This window comes from Spermophilus citellus, assembly GCF_964194105.1.
Source record: "Spermophilus citellus genome assembly, chromosome: 5".
In the NCBI taxonomy this organism is placed as follows: domain Eukaryota; kingdom Metazoa; phylum Chordata; class Mammalia; order Rodentia; family Sciuridae; genus Spermophilus; species Spermophilus citellus.
The window spans coordinates 172821314-172838115 of NC_138186.1; the positions used below are offsets into that span (position 1 = coordinate 172821314).

The window sequence follows — 16802 nt, forward strand, 5'->3', positions numbered from 1 at the left end:
CCTGACTCATAAAACAGAAAGGGGCAGGGCAATGGCCATGCCTATCATCCCAGTGGCTGGGAAGGACAAGGCAGGAAGATCAAAGGATACTCTTGGCAATTGAGTGAGAACCTGTCTCGAAATAAAAAAGGGCTAGGGATGTGATTCAGTGGTTAAGTGCCCCTCTGGGTTCAATCCTCAGTACCAAAGTAATTAGAAAAGTAAATAGAAAAGGCTGGGAATGTAGCTTCATGGTAGAGCACTGGGTGCAATCCCCAGAAGTGCAAAACATAAAAGAGCTGCTGGCAACAGGGCAGACTGAGCAGAAGGGGAGGCCTGGGCAGGAGGATGACAGAGACCACACATGATCAGCACAGGTGACTGTGGAACATGGAAGAGTAAAGCTGGCTGTGGGTTTTGACTTGTTGAGAGATGTGCACAGGACCCCTCCAAGCAGCCCTGTTGTAGTTGAATGCCTGCTGCCCCTGGTTCCCTACTCTGTGGCGAGGGGCATACTTCCACAGGCTTCCCATGTGCCTAGAGTTCTGGGCCAGGTCAGGTGCACTTCAGGGGGACTTGGCGGGCCTCTTGCTGCATTACAGCCAGCACTGGGCCACAGGTGTACCCTAAACCAGGACTAAGGGCTCTCCTGGCATACGCCTTCACATCCAGGCCACCCCACCTGGTCCTCTGCTCTTCTCCATGCACTCGGCATGTTGGAAGGGCCACACTACTCATACCATGTAAATAACACTCATGGGAAGAGGCAGTCTTTCTAACATGAACTTTTTTAAACTACCAAAACTTTGAGATACCTTTGAAGACAGAAAAACAAATTTATGTGGTAAGTGAAACATTCACTGAAGTTAAAAATCATATTCACTGAATTTATCCATCATGGGCCCATGGACATGACACTTAACTTCATCTTGCTGTTACTCCTTATTTAAATAAATCCCTACATTTTGCATCTGTTTTTCTACTCATCAGAGCTTTTCTCTACTTTCCCCAAAAGTAGCACAATAGAATCAAAATTTAGTCTGATTCAGAAGCTCATACTTCACAGCAACAGTGAGCGATGGGAGGGATGTAGAGTTGGAGGAAGATCCTGACTTGCAGCTAGCTGCCTTTCCTCTTGCCAGAAGATGGCTATTCTTTCTATCAATAAACAAAAGCAAGACTATGTAGACAGGGTCATGTGACAATCTAGGAAGGCCTGAGGTGGACTCCTGACGGCTATGTCACAAGCCCCTCCATGCCCCACAGAGCAGTGTGTCTTGCACAGCATGCTGGAGGCTGGCCCTCACTGGCCTGGCAGGGCGGCCCTGCAGCAATGCCAGGGTGCTCGGCACTGAGGCAGCCCTGGCCTCCTGGCAACCGACCCAGTCCTCGGAGACCTCTTAGTCCATTTTACAGGTGAGAACCTGAGGCAAAGGGCAAACTGCCCCAAGAGCACAGGTGGCAGGGTTGGGTGGAGCTGGCTGGTTGGTGCTACTCTCCCCTGCTCTATTGGGCTGGCACCAACATCACTTCACCAGGTGGGCAGGACAGGTGCTTTCTGCAGGGCCACCACATACCCACAGTCATGCGAACGAACACATCTGACCTCACGTCACCATGAAACACTTCTCAAGTCCAGGCAGAGTCCTCAGGAGACAGTGAAAGAGAAGCTCGCTTCCTCCTGGGCCACAGCTCAGGATCCGCTGGGTAAGCAGCACTTACCTCTCTGGCACAGAGGGTCTAAAAACTCCTGTAAACCATTTGGAATGTTTCTGACAACGTCACAAGAATAGCCATCTTCTGGCAAGAGGAAAGGCAGCTGCAAGTCAGGATCCTCCTCCAACTGTACATCCCTCCCATCACTCCGGGCTAGCTCATCCGCTGTGTTCTCAGCCACAGCCACCACGTTGTCTATGAGATCCTGTCAGAAAAGAGCACTAGGTCACAGAAGATGCTCAACACCTGAAGTGTGTGACCAGCAACACTCAGAAGCCAAGTGATCACAGTGGCTCACCACCTCCCAGACACACCTACATGGGCACGGGGCTCTGGAGACAGAGCAGGCTCTCTAGCTCATCCATGCTCACTAGCTGGCTTTGAGAACCGACAACTCACAGGCCAGATGCTCACATTTTCAATAGGGACCAAGATGCCACTAATCCTCAGCTACTTATGGCTGCACATAGGAAGAAGCTGTTCAACACAAGAAAATGCTATTCCTCTTTTCCAAATAGTTATATCTGTGCACAGTTCTTAAATAGCTTTATGTTTCAGTCGTTAACTATCATATTCTTGTTGAATATTTAATGTGAAAATATTTAGGAGTGAAAAGACTGGATGTGGCAGTGCACACCTGTAATCCCAGTGACTGGGGAGGCTGAGGCAGGAGGACCACAAGTTTAAGACTAGCCTTAGCAACTTAGCAAGGCCTTCCCCCAAAATAAACAACAAAAGGACCAGGAATGTGGCTTCATGGTTAAGTGCCCCTGGAGTCAATCCCCAGAACAACAACAAAAAAAAAAACAGTAAAAAGCTTACATACTAAATACTAACAGCTGTGTCACAAGCCCTCCACGCCCAAAAGAGCAGAGTGTGGTGCTCTTCACTATTTTTCACTCTTAAACATTTTCACCACTTAAACATTAAAGCTTATATGTTAAATTAAAAAAATGAATAAGTTATTGACCCAGTAAATTTCCCACTTTGGAAATACATCAATAGAGGGAGTTTTTGAATTAGAGTCTCACGCGTGACTTCCATCTTAAACACATTACGGCATGTGATGCACAAAAGAAACGTCAGTCCTAATGCACAGTCCAACCAACGAAGACCCAGCCCAGCACCCTACTACTCCCACTCCAGACACTAATACCAGTCCCCATCCTGCCTGCCTCCCTACAGGGGCGGGCCTCCAGCACATCCACACCAGAATGGTGATGTCCATCCCTCTCATGCAGATTTGAGACATTTTGAGTGTCCTCTGCACACGCCCTCTCATGCCACTTACACTGGTGCACTCACGCAGGCTGCTGTGGAACCAGAGTCCACACTTCCTCACTGGAACTGGCACTCCCTAACATGACAATGACATGCTCTACTGGTAGGTGGCACTGCTGTCTGTGTAGCTTCAAGTGTTGGCTGTTTCCTGCCTCCTCCTGGCACAAAGCAACACTGAAGGGTGGCTCACATAGCCACCCACTCCATCCTCAGGGCTCAGGTGGTTCCCACGGCGCTGTCCGAGCAGCTGCCTCTGAGTAAAGAGCCATCGGGGCAGACTCTGTGGTCTGGGCTCTTGGTCCCCATTCCTTCCAGCAAGCAGCAGGCTTGCCTGGCTCAGCCTCTTCCAGATTAATAGCTCTTCTTCTGCTTAAAATACTTGTGCAGTTTCTGCTCCTAGCATTGAACTGTCTCAGATAACTATAAAATGGACTTTAAGTAAACTAATGTACTAAATAGTGAAGTAGGTGTTCCTTTTTTCTCCTCATTCAAATTTTCCCTGCGCAAACACACTCACACTTGGTCACAATGTAACACTCACTTACCGTGGGGATAAAAGGCTCATCAGGTGCACAGTGATAATTTTGTAGTAAGGCTTGAAGCTGCAGTGAATTTAACTTAAAGCAGGTGCTGTTTATATTTGGAATGTCATCAGGTGCATACTTGTCCATGGTAAGCAAAGTGGTTGCCTAATTAAAAGAATAAATGAATATCACAAATTTATTTCAAAAATATTCTCTGGGTCTAGGAATGTAGCTTAGCAGTAGAGCACAAGGCCCTGTTCAAATCCCCAGAAGCAGAAAAAATAATAATCTTTTATGTAATATTTATAAAGCCAATAACTTGCTTATATAATTTCAAAATTTAGGAAAAAACACACAAACACACTTATTGATATCAACTAATATATTAAACTAAGAATGTCATCCTTTTTTGGGAGGTGGGGGGTGCCAGGGACTGAACTAAGGGCCACTCAACCACTGAGCCACAACCCTAGCTCAATTTTTTATTTTATTTAGAGACAGGGTCTCACTAAGTTGCTTAGTGCCTCACCATTGCTAAGGCTGTTATTGAACTCGAAATCCTCCTGCCTAGCCTTCTGGATTTTACTATTATACACACATAATCAGATTCAATTATTAATGTTCATAACACATTTCAAAATTCCCTTGGAGCCAGGTGCAGTGGTGCACACCTGTAATCCCAGCAACTCAGAAGGCTGAGGAAGGAGGATTCCAAGTTCAATGCCAGCCTCAGCAACTTAGTGAGGCCCCAAACAACTTACTGAGACCCTGTCTCAAAAAATAAAAAGGACTGCGGAGTGGTTCAGTGTTTAAGCACCCCTGGGTTTATTTCCTGATACAAAAAAAAAAAAAAAAAAAATATATATATATATATATATATATGTCTTGAGGCTACATATAACTCATTTCCTTATTTCCTTAAATACAAAACACAGTGCCTATTCTTTGATATAAACAATTTCCTCAGAGTGAGTCAAGGCATTAGGACATGATCTGGCTTGTGCATTTTAAAATTGGAATTTATCTTTCACTATGAAGCTTTCTGAATACACTTCACTGGTCTCGATACTCTACCAGTTAACCACTTGTTAAAGGTTGCACTGTGTCCCTCAAAATTCCAATGTTTAGAGGCCTAACCCCTAGCACCTCAAAATGTAGCCTATTTAGATGTGGTCTTTACAGAGGTAACAGGTGAAAATGAGGCTGGGGGGTCATGTGACTGGAATCCTTTTACAACTGCACACTTGGACAGGCATGCACACAAGGAGAAAGCTGTGTGAAGCCAAAGGCAGACCTGGGAAGATGTGTCTCGAAGGCAGGCTGTCTGGAAACCACCCGAGGCTGGGGAAATCTGGAACACATCCTCCCTTGTAGCCTCTGAAGGAGGCAACCCTGCCAACAGATTTCAACTCTGGCCTGAAGAACTGGAAGACCACAAACTTCCACTGAGCTACCCAGTTTGTGGTGCTTTGTCAGAGCAGGCAGGTGCTAGCACCTCACTGTTTCACTATTCGTACATGAGAAAACCCAACAAAAGGAAGGTTCTGAGTTCTACTGGATCCAAGTTCTTGTACATCATAATATCTGACACACTTGTCATAAAATGCATTACCCTGGGACAGGAACCACACACACCTGCACGATCCTGCTCAAGTGACAGTCTGCAGCCAGTTCTAGCCCCTGCTTCTCTGCCCAGGCTTCGATATGTCCCAACTGCTGGCGGATAATTGCTCCCCAGTAGTGGGAGCACAGCCCTGAATCCGGGTCTGTCACCAATCTGTTGAACAGCCACATATTGATGAAGTGGAACAGCTGAGAGAAAAGCTGGATAGTCAGGGCAGCATTGACTCTGCAGCGCCGCAGCAAGGACATGGCTCCCGTGAGTGTGTGCAGCACATCATCTGTCCAAGATACAGAATGAAAATGAGCCAAACGTCCCCCAAGAACCTTCTGAACCACACCAAACCTGGATATGGCAGCTATGGAAGTAACTGTGTTGACTCACTTTAAAATACCAATCTCTTTCAAATAGGGAACAGTGGCATGGTCTTAAACTACATATTATTATTAACTAATCACTCTTTAGCCAACAGGTTCACTCAGAAAACTTAGAAAGTATGGCTAGTATGACATACCCAAAAAGGACATTCATAAACAAAACAGATGGTGGTTAGGAGTTATTATTTAAAGACTGCCAAATTCAATAAGACATCTCATTTACTCAAAAACACACACTTACATATTTTAAGTATGAAGGTAGAGCTAAATGTGAAGGGAAAAAAGGGAGGGATCACGGGAGAGCCTAACCTATTTTTGGTCTTTGCAGACTGTTCTCTTCAGGATCATCCAGAAAGGCGGGCATGTAGTTATTCAGTTCTGACTGAAGACAGTGGACCAGGTATCTGAAAGCATTAGACAAGCTCAATCATCTCAGTATGATGCTTCGGCACGGCCAGACATGCTACCACGGGGGAAACAACCTGTACTCTTTAGAAACATTTTCCATTCGAAAAACCAAGAGTGTCACTACTCTGAGGATTCCTGAAGCAGAGCTCACTGAATCCAAGACTCTTAACCAACACCTCTGGCTTATGCTCCTTAGCACCATCTTCACTTAAGGTAAATAAAACATCAATACTTGCTTTGGAAACTGAACAAGAAAAGATAGGATTCAATTCTTCACAGAATGGTGTCATCCTCAAAAATGTGCTCCTTACTTAAATGCCATCTGAACCAGGTGTGCTAGAACGTCCTGGGCATCGAGCGTGATCCGACTAAGGTCTCGGTCCTGCTTGATGAAGTTGAGCAGCTCAGATGCGTTGGCCATCCAGAAGGCAAGTGCCCCTGCGATGTTCTTCTGCTTCTGCGGGCAGAACATATTTCCATCAGCTATGTGGCACAAACCACAGTGACAACAACAGACAGGAATGCTCCAAAAAGCTGCAAAGACAGACCAGTACCTTCCATTTTCACCCAGGAATTGACCACAGATACCAGATACTTGCAGAGGAATTTGGATGTGTACAATGGGAAGCAACAGCCACTGCAACTGCTTCTTAGGACCCATGTATACAGACCAGGGTCTAATTAGCTTTGATTTATGCAATCAGTGGAGAAATGCAGATATCAAGTAATAAAACACCAAATTGTAGATTGTGCATTATCTGGTAATCTGTGCAGTATACACAGATGTATCCACAGTTACCCACAGCCACCCTGATACTTGTAGTCACTGGCACGGACACCATGTGACTCAGTATCCAGTACTGATCTATCGCATCCTCTCCCGACCACATGTGCAGGCCAGGCAACCTCAGATGAGAGTCAAAGAATAGGAACCAAAGACAAATAATAAGGAGAAGAAACAGAACTCTGGTCATCTCATATCCACACTGAAGTGCATTAAGCAGAAATTATGAAATGCTGATAAAAGTTGCACAGTCAAAGGGGTTTTAGTACTGCGTGTTCAGTTGCTGGATGAGGGTTATGAACTTTCAGTCCAGGTGCTGTAGTGTCATACTGGACATGGAAGCAGCATGAGAAACTCAGCTAAGCCAACGCAGCTAGGAGCAGCTCCCAGCAGTGTTTCCTACCTGATCAACCTGGTCTACCTCCTGGCGAAAAACAGACGGGGAAATCAGCAGAACAAGAGAAAGAAACGTGTAAACAATCATGACAGTTTAAAAAAAAAAATCAAAACACTAACATGAAGGTACGACATGAAGGTACAACATTCAGTTATGTTATTCCCAATTACATTTCATTTATGATTCTGAAGCAGCTCTGGAAGTATATGACATAAAGGATTAGTTTCATGTTCTTAAAATTGGCACAGTAACTAAATGAATTTTATCGTTTATCTATAAAGATGATGTCACAATAAAACACACACAAACATACTGATCTCTTTAAAAGATAGGCAAAGGAAGGACTTCTAAACATCTTTCAATGACACTGAGTGTCCATTCCAGAATTAACTAGTAGAAATGAGAGAGACAGCAAAGACTAGTACAAACATCAAAGCAAAAGCTGAGAATTTAAAACTGCTTGAAGAACTTACACTGTACCTATGCTAAGGGAAATAAATGGGATTTTGGAAGCAGAATTTAAATTATTCATTGCCATAATTTGAAGCTTAAAAGCCCTGTCCTACCAGCAGTGACTGCCCTGACTAGTGGACACTGGCCAGGACACATCTACTAAGGGCAATCTGTGGCTGGCTTCACTCTGAGATGTGCTTTTCAAGTTCAAACATGAAGGGAGACAGCCAGTGCCTCAACTGAAAAGGAAACTCATGCTTGCCTATAAATGATGATACTAGAGTCACAAAAAGGTATCCAAATAAAATGTCCTTTCTTTTTATCTATTTCTTAGCTTAAGAGAATCATAACCCCACCAAATTTACATCATGCATGCGAAGGAAACATTTTCTTAAAATTTTTGTCTTTTAAAAACAATTCTGAGGGAATTAAAAGGTAATCTTAGTTTCCCCCAAATGGTCTTGCTAGGAGGAAAACAACCAAACCATCTACCCATATCATTTAACATCATATTACTAGAGTTTTATTCCTGAGTAAGAAACTTGAAACCTGTGAATCTACTGCTAAGGTCCTTAAAGACTGAATCTTCAAATAAATATCTGCTATCCCAATTTAATCAACCATAGATCGAGAGTAGTTAGAGGAACCAAGCCATTCCACCAACAGAATGCATCCTCCTGTCCTGAGACTTTCAAGATAGGTTCTTGAAAGAATTTCATTCTCAGTGAGAAATCTGTTCTGATGCCCAGCACTCTTCTATGCATGTGGTCAGAAACAGACCACTCCCATAAAAGCACAGTGGACACACCCAGGGAGCAGTGCCGGCCTGCCCATGGCACACTAAGGCGGTGGCTACCAGGAGCAGCAGGCAGGAGCTGGTGATAGAGTGTTTTGGACGGTGGGGGGGGGGGGTGTGTTACACAACACTGTGAATGCACTAAATGCTACTGACCTGTTCAGATCAAAAAAGGCAGCTGCTTTTTAACATGTAAATTACACTTCAATAATCATTTAAGGAAAAATGCTACAAAAATGCACAATAGTCGCAACACTTGCTCACAACCACTGTGGCAATTGCGAGGTCTTTCCCATAATCAGTGTGTCATCACATACAGTTTCATCTTCATTTACTCTGAAGTTCATAGGGAAGAAAGAGATAAAGGTCTACATTTCCTCTGAACATCTTAAGGTACACGTTTTCTACGTTCTTACTATAACTTATTTAGAAAGAGCAGCCTTAGGACAGTCAAATATGCAGCAGGCCAGAAGTGCTAAAGGATCTGCCTTCCCTGGCCGAGTGCCAACTCCACAATTGGCAGGCCTCCTGCCGCACTCACCTGAATGACCCCTTCCATCATGCTCACCATCTTGTTGACCACGGCGATGACCTTGTGTGTGCGCTCCGTGGGGCTGACATCGGGCCTGTGCTGGCTGGACAGTACATGCCGACATGCCATGTACAGCACATAAGTGGGGGACAACTTAAAATGTACTGTAGAGCTATTCGTGTAATTGATAATGGCAGATAAAAAGGAGTCTTCAGCTGTAAAAAGATTGTAAGATAGAAAACAAGAACGTAAAAGTCATATGGGAAAAAAACAAACAAGAAATAATGCACTAACAGCAGAATCTGAAAATACTCACCACTTTCCCTGAATTCGATGCTGGCAGGCAGCATCAGTTCTGGCCCAGCAGCATCCTGAGTTCTAAGAAGGGAAGTTAAAATGTGGTCACACATCTACCAACACCACTGGCCACCTGCGTGGATCTCAACAACTACTTTAAGTCTCACATGACTTTCAAACGGGAAATAAAAAACAGCCCTTGCCTCATAGGTGATCCATTCAGACACTGAGGCAAACAGATGGGGAACGATCTTATCAGCACCCCCCACAGAATACCAGCTTCTCTGAGTACAGACTACCATGCCCGAGCAGCTCTAATACACGATCCTGTATTGCTAATAAGCACTCCTGTCTGGGACAGGGATCAGGTATCCTGCACATGCTACACTATGGCTCAGGTGACAGTGAAAAGACACCACAAGAGACACCCAGAGAAGCTGAGCCAGGGCGAGCTGGAACCCAAGTCCAACACTTCCTAGAAGTGGGACATCATTTGTCCTTCTCTATTAATGGGCACCAAGGCTGGGTGTGGCAGCACATGCCTGTATTCCCAGTGGCTCGGGAGGCTAAGGCAGGAGGATCACGAGTTCAAAGCCAGCTTCAGCAAAAGCAAGATGCTGAGCAACTCATCGAGACCCTGTCTCTAAATAAAACACAAAATAGGGCTGGGGATGTGGCTTGGTGGTCGAGTGCCCCTGAGTTCAATCCTTGGTACCCTCCCCTGCCCCCCACAAAAAAATTACATTGATGGGTACCAGAGAAGAAGACTTTTAGGGTTTTCCTAGCCACTCAGTACCAAAGCCTCAAATAAGCATCTACTTACTCCTGTCTTCTTAAGGTACTTTAGCATCAGTTGGCCTGACACTACATAAATATGGAACTAATTTAAAAAAATAAAGAAAAACTAGAGTTTGGAGCATTTCTAAGAACCAGCATTGTGCTAATGTTTACCTATTTCCAGGCTTTCAGGATCAAGTTATTTCAAAAGATAAGGACATTTCTATTGCTGTAAGAGTTCTTCCAACAGTGGGTCACCACCCAATGGTGATGCATCAGATGACCTTGGGTTGTGATAACAGTCAAAACACATCTGAAAGCCACTGCTAAGCACAGACTTTCTAAAACATGTATGGGAAACAATCACAACTCCAATTTAAATCTCCTGCTTTCCCCATTGGATAGTGCTTAACTTAAATACCCTTTCTCTTAGATATGTAATTAGGACCGTGAAGTTAGTATTCTTTACTTTGCTACTAGCTATACTTTATATGTAATATTTACCAAAAGCTAGACATACACACACACAGATGAGTGATTAGCTTCCGTAACATTTCAAAATCTTTATCATTTAGTGAATTTTAACAGACAATAAGAACTTTCAAATATCCTGTCTGAGAAATCAAGAAAATTGACAGCAGAAGCCAAAGAACATGTGTCCTACCCTTTGTGCACACAAAAGAAAAATTGAGTTGTGTGGATTAGTGATTTATATTGCAAGGAAAATATCCATTTAGTTAAATACTGACTTCAATCAACCTGAAGTTAGCTCAAACTCAAATAAACCATGTATCTGTGAGATGGAAAGCCAGCGCAGCTGTTGGTTATCTGAAACTGAGCTACTTAGCAGACCCTGGGTGACTGCCTGCCAGCAGCAACACTTCAGTGGGGACTGACAGCTGGTGGTGAGCTGCTGAAGCAAGCATTTAGAATCACAGGTGCGTTCACTGAATGAATAAACAGAGAGCAGAAAAAAAAGAAGCCTGGGCTGGGTTCTCAATCTCCTCCCTCCACCCTCACCCTCCCCCAGCACCAGGTAAGCAAGGAGAACAGGAATATCATGTGTGTTAGCATAAGTTATTACACTCCTAAGGGTAAATCCCCTTCTCATCAAATTGTGCTCTTTAAAGTTTATTTTCTAGCTTATGATTTGATCATTTGGATTTAACTCAATAATTTAGAAAAACAAAGATGCTCTTATAAGCAGAATATAATTTAAATTCTCAATGACTTTACTATACTTCTCTCTTACACTGCTGAATTTACAGACACCCAAACTGCAGACAGACAGTTACTTAATGGATTTTGTCTTTAATATCCCACAAAACGAACCTGGATAAACCTTACCAATTATTTATTTTATAATTTTAACAAATCTGGTAAAAGTAAGGTTAAACTGTGATTAGAAAAACAAATTGTGACAAAAGGATTTTTTAAACTAAAATTAGTACTTAAGGAGCAACATTGTGTATAGGTAAAGGAATGAGAAACGTGTCATAGTTTTCAACTTACGGATGTTTGAGTGAGGACATGAATCCACTTGGGGAGGGAAAGACTGCTAATGATGTATAACATTAATAAATACGGGTACTGTGTCAATATGGTATCAAAATACCCATATGATGGTTAATTGTATGTCAGAAATTTATTTTTTATAAGAACACATTTTAACTAACATGGTAAAATCAGTTTGCAAAGACTCAAGGTTTTGTTTGAACTGTAAACATGTTGCTTTGTGGATATAAAGACAAGATGAAAGCAGATGAGCCTTTCTTTCCATTCCCACCCTATTCTCGCTGTCTTCACACCACATAGCTTTGGAACAAGTAACACTTAATTGGTGCAGTCATGAAATCCGACACACTTTAATAAACACATTTAAAATACTATATGTAATCACTCAGACAGAGGACACTGAAGTCTTGCAACGCACAGTGACCTCTGCTGGAAGATGGGAAACTGAACAACTGCTTCCCCACCAATTGTCTCCGCTACTGCAGGGCTGACAGTGAACAGTCAGCTGGCTTCCTCCAGGCTGGCAGAGCACCCGCAGCTCCCTGCTCTACAGGACAGGATCCCATCGACATTTCAGAACAGGTACTGGACAACACAAGCTCTGGTATTACTGTTTAACACGTAAACTGTTCTGGAAGTCACAAGGACACAGAATTTCAACTTATTAAGGTGAGACATTAAAAATCCTAAGAAAAAGAAACAGAAAGCAGAAGTTCTCTACCCTAAAAGACCAGTTAAAAACAAAGCCATGGGGAAAAATCATTTATCTTCCACCTGTCTGCCACATCAGAAACAGGGGCCACACATGGCTCTCTGACACGCTTCAAGATTCTCTTCAAAGTCAGTTTGGCTTTGTATCTTTCTAAACATTAAAGATTTCTTCTAGAAATAGGTGAAATGACTGGTTTCCTCTAAATAAAAGAATTATCAATATTAAGGTCCTGTAAAAACTTCTTCCTCTACACATTGTCACAGAGCAGGCCATCTGGAAGGGCTACCTTATTACTCAAGGTGCAGCTTGCATCAACTCAGTAATGCTACAGCATATGAGGGACACAATTACTAACCAGGTAATTTTTTTAAAAAATTCAATAACACAGAAAGGAAATACCTTAAAAATATAATTGAAAGCATTCTTAAAATGTCATTCTAAAATGCAGTTATACATAGTTTGGTGTCTCTTGCCTCCAAGCCCTCTAGGAATGCTTTCCCTCCTAGAGGCTTCATACAATAGTCCCTACCTGCTCTCCTGCCTGCGGTAGTCCTGCTGCTGATCCACACGGATCATAGGCTTCACCATCCCTCGTTCAGCCGTGCTGGAGGTGGAGGACACCCTGTCGCTGTCCAGTCTGGTGGTGCTCTGTGCCAGGGGAAGCACAGTGTGTCAGTATGCATGCAAACCAGGCTCTGCATCTTGCACTCAGCACTCTAGGCAGACATCGGATTCAGGTCTGCCTTGCGGGAAAGGAGCGGCAAAGCCCGGTCAGCTCCTAGCAGCCAGTCCACAGCAGCATGCCCAAAGCACTTGGCACTGAGAACAACATGACATACACAGCCACTTCTGTTTTCAAGAGCTGGGAGTGAGCTAGCAAACAGAAGAGAACTGTGAGCTGTGTGTACCAGCAAGAGCTGTGGGTCTTTTATTTATTTATCAGTCTTACGATCAGATGTAGAAAGTCTGCTTACTTTACAGCTCAAAACCTACAGAATTCAGCACAGAAGCTGATTTCTAATCACTACAAAGCAAAAACACGTGGTGGTCCAATACAGACATAGCTAAGTACTTGTAAACAGTAGACTAACCGTTTGCAAGGCACACAAAAAAGAAGAGAAAACCATCAAAACACATTCAAAAAAATTAATATGGTAAATTATTTAGAGCAAAAATTCATCCAAGAAATCATCTACTATAGAAACTGAATGTAGGTAAGAAGTAAATGAAGACTGTCCTTATCTTACTACCCACAGATTAAAATTGAGTATGTATTTTTTCAGTTTTTCATATTTTCCATAAATGGGATTATATAACCCATTTTGTGCAATACTCTTCATATACTGTAAATACCTTACATCACTATTTTATATTACAGAATTATAATGGCTCTACAATATTTTGTTATCTATTCATCATAGTTCACAAAGTCATTAATGCTTTATGACATTGCTAGGGCTAATCACATAAAGAGTGCTGTGACAGCTATGCCATGGATACACATTTCTGTGCACAATAATCACTTCAGGAGACACACTTGGAGACTCCAATTCCCTGGCCAGTCACTGACAATACTGTTTGGATGACAAAAATCTGTTACAAATGCTAGTAACAAGGTGATGGGTAAATAAATCACAGCATATTTACATCCACATGAGTCTGTTTTACTTAACTTTTAAAAACACAAGAACATGCTCACAGAATGACAGCTGAAGGAAGCAGGACACAAAGGTATGGAAAAGAAACCTGCCCATTTGTGCTGAACTGTGTCGATGAACACGTGTACACAGCTCAGAAGCGGGCCAGCAGCACACACTGGATGAACAGTCTTCATTCTTTCTTCTCTCCACCTATCAAGGCTGTCTTGTCAACTACAGCTGCTTATGAGTAATGGCTCTGCTTGGCTCCAAGAGCACTTACTCAGTTCTGCATGAGATAAATGCTGTGAAGTGCCAGGCACTTTTCCAGGTAAGGGAAGCACAAAAATGGCCTGTGGAGCAAGAACCAGGTGTCCAGAGCTCTCAACCCCTTCTGATGGGAGAGACAATCTCATGCAGGAGCAGGCCAGTGGGACCGAGTAGCAGCAGAGCAGAAGCAGATTAGGAGGGAAGGTGAAGCCAGGCAGGGCTGTGATGGGGGCTTAAAGCAGTGCACCAGCACCATTGCATGCACATTTTTAAAACAGGAGGACGGGAGACAGGTGGAACCCAGCACCCGTGATGCCAGAGCTGTTCCAGAGTCTTCTGAGGCAGATGTACACAACGTGCCTGTCCTCATCAGAGGCTGAATGAAGGAAAAGAATCAAGGGCAACTTCCATCAGGTTTGTGTTGGGCAATGTCATATGGATGATGACATTACTTACTAAGGTGGAGAAGGATCAGGAGAAGAAGTAAGTTTGAAACAGATCTAGCCTTGCATTAGCTATGTTAAGTGTGAAGTTTGTTCAGACACCCACATGGAGATGCCAAGCAAGCCTCTGGAGACCAAAGTCTGAAAAGGTCAGACCCTAGGCACACATTAGGGGACAATGAATGTCAGATGGTGTAACCTTAGGCAACAGGGCAATTCAACAAGAGACATGCATAAATAGAAGAGTAGGGGCCTAGGCTAGGCTGAGGGTTGGGCCCAACCCTCCCAACTCCAGAAGACAAGCCTTCAAGGAAAAAGGACCAACCAGCAATCAGCCTGAGTAGGGACTACCAGGCATCGAGGAAGGGTCAGAAAAGAATAGCCTGGAAACCATCAGTCAGCCTGAGCAGGGACTACCAGGCAGCAGGGAATGCTCGGGAGAGGACACCCTGGAAATCAAAAGCAAGCACTTCCAGGAGTGGGCACAACTGCACACTGCCAGGAAGCATGATGCAGAAAGCCAGGCTGCACCTGGCAGTACAGAAGCCAGCAGGAGCACATTAGAGTGTGGAGTCAGCGGTGGAGACAGCCATTATACACAACTATTCTCAAGAAACTGCAGTGTGAGTTGAAACAGGAAAACGGGGTGGACAGCTGGTGGGGGACACAGCAAAGGTCCCTAAAACCAGGAGATCCTGTGACATGCTCTGATGTGGGAGAGTACTCCCAGGCCCTTGCTGCTTCATGGCCACCAATGAGCAACACCCTCTGTGGTGCTCCTCCCCTAGAACCAGGATGAGCCTGTGGTCTGCTTCAACCAGTACAAGGCAGAGGCATGACACTGTGCCACCCTGGGTCTACCCCTTAGAAAGGTCTGGAAATACCAAGTTCTGTGAGCCACCCTGCCACTACAAGACCAGCAAACCAACTGCCCCAGTAGTTCCAACAAGACCGTACAATTGCAAGCAAAGAAAACGCCTACTGTGGCAGCCACTGAGCTTTGGTGTAGCTTGTGATCAAATGAGGAAAGGGACACACTGCACAAGAACTAAGGATAACTGTGGAAGGGCCACGTCTGAGAGGTCAAGCAATAGGAGTAACAAGAGCAGGGCACCACCTGCAGGCCCGTGGGCACCTGACAGGACACACAGGAGGAGTCTTGGGAAGTGTGCAACACGTGGGAAAGAAAGCACAACATCCCTGCGTGGGAAAAAACAGCAGTCCTCTGACTTCTTCCATGCATCACTCTGAACCCACAGCAGAGCAGGAAAACCCATGGGTAGGACCGCTGTGGTCTGTCTTTACAGGGGAGTGCTGTGGATGCATGGCCAGCGTGTGGCCAGTGTCTGCCCATGGTGTCCTCTCAGGTCACAGGCATGCCTCCACCTACCCTGCTTGTCGGCAATGCTGTCCCACTGTGGACATCTCCTCCCAAGTCAAAGGTTGTTTCCTGAACAGTCCTGGCCAAATGAAAAGAAACGTGGAATTAATTTTCAAATGACAGGGCAAAGTTTCTCAATGATTCAGCAAGAACAGTTAGTTAAATATCCCACGGTTCTAAACGTCATCAAGAAAATTCTTTATTTGAGCACGTGGATATAAAAATTTTTTTAAAATTACAGTAAATTTATGAACTTTTCTTCCTGGCATATATTAAACACTCAGGATTGTATTAAAATCTATACTTTAACAACAAGGAATTAATTGACATAAACAAAGAGGATATTTCATCATATTTGGGCTGCAAATGACGTATAAATGAAGTAAGTGCACAGACTGAGGTGCCCAGGACCCTCTGAGGATGCAGCTACAGGAAAGGTGAGCTGCGGCAAAGATTGAGAGCCACCCTCCTGCTGAGAGACGGCTGGTGGGAGTTGTGAAGCACATGGATATCACCACTTAAGCTATAAGACAGACCTTGGAAACTTTCAGTAATGCTATCTCAAAATACCAAAACTTCTAAACGCATCATTAAAAAGTAACTCAGAATAAAACAAATATCATTTTTCAGAGCAAAAAAGGCTGAGGAAAGCTGTATTCTTTGGCACAAAGAAAGGGTGAATCGATCCACTGGTTCCAACCTAAGGAGAAAAAGATCCTAAAATCACCTAGAATCAATGGCTAATGTCCTGTACTGCTTGCTATACAGAATCAAAAAGAATGAAATCACTTTTGTTCTAATATTTGAAAAATATATGGTCTATAATTTCAAAGCACCATGCTACTTGGAATTTTTATTTAAGCTCAATCTATAGAATTAAATAAGTATTGTGGTAGCATATA

The 16802-nt window shown here is 43.7% G+C and overlaps 1 protein-coding gene across 16 annotated transcripts in view; it reads right to left on the bottom strand.

Moving 5' to 3' along the window:
• Window positions 1–16802, bottom strand: part of AFDN (afadin, adherens junction formation factor) — a 126416-nt gene that overhangs the window by 40464 nt on the left and 69150 nt on the right. For all 16 annotated transcript variants that reach the window (XM_081294048.1, XM_081294057.1, XM_081294049.1 and 13 more), the window contains 10 exons: window positions 15910–15979; window positions 12699–12817; window positions 9185–9246; window positions 8878–9083; window positions 7094–7114; window positions 6218–6363; window positions 5808–5902; window positions 5136–5401; window positions 3522–3665; window positions 1702–1900 (listed from right to left, as the gene is read on the bottom strand). In XM_081294048.1, coding sequence (XP_081150174.1) covers window positions 1702–1900; window positions 3522–3665; window positions 5136–5401; window positions 5808–5902; window positions 6218–6363; window positions 7094–7114; window positions 8878–9083; window positions 9185–9246; window positions 12699–12817; window positions 15910–15979 — 1328 coding nt within the window. The remainder of the gene's footprint in view (window positions 1–1701; window positions 1901–3521; window positions 3666–5135; window positions 5402–5807; window positions 5903–6217; window positions 6364–7093; window positions 7115–8877; window positions 9084–9184; window positions 9247–12698; window positions 12818–15909; window positions 15980–16802) is intronic.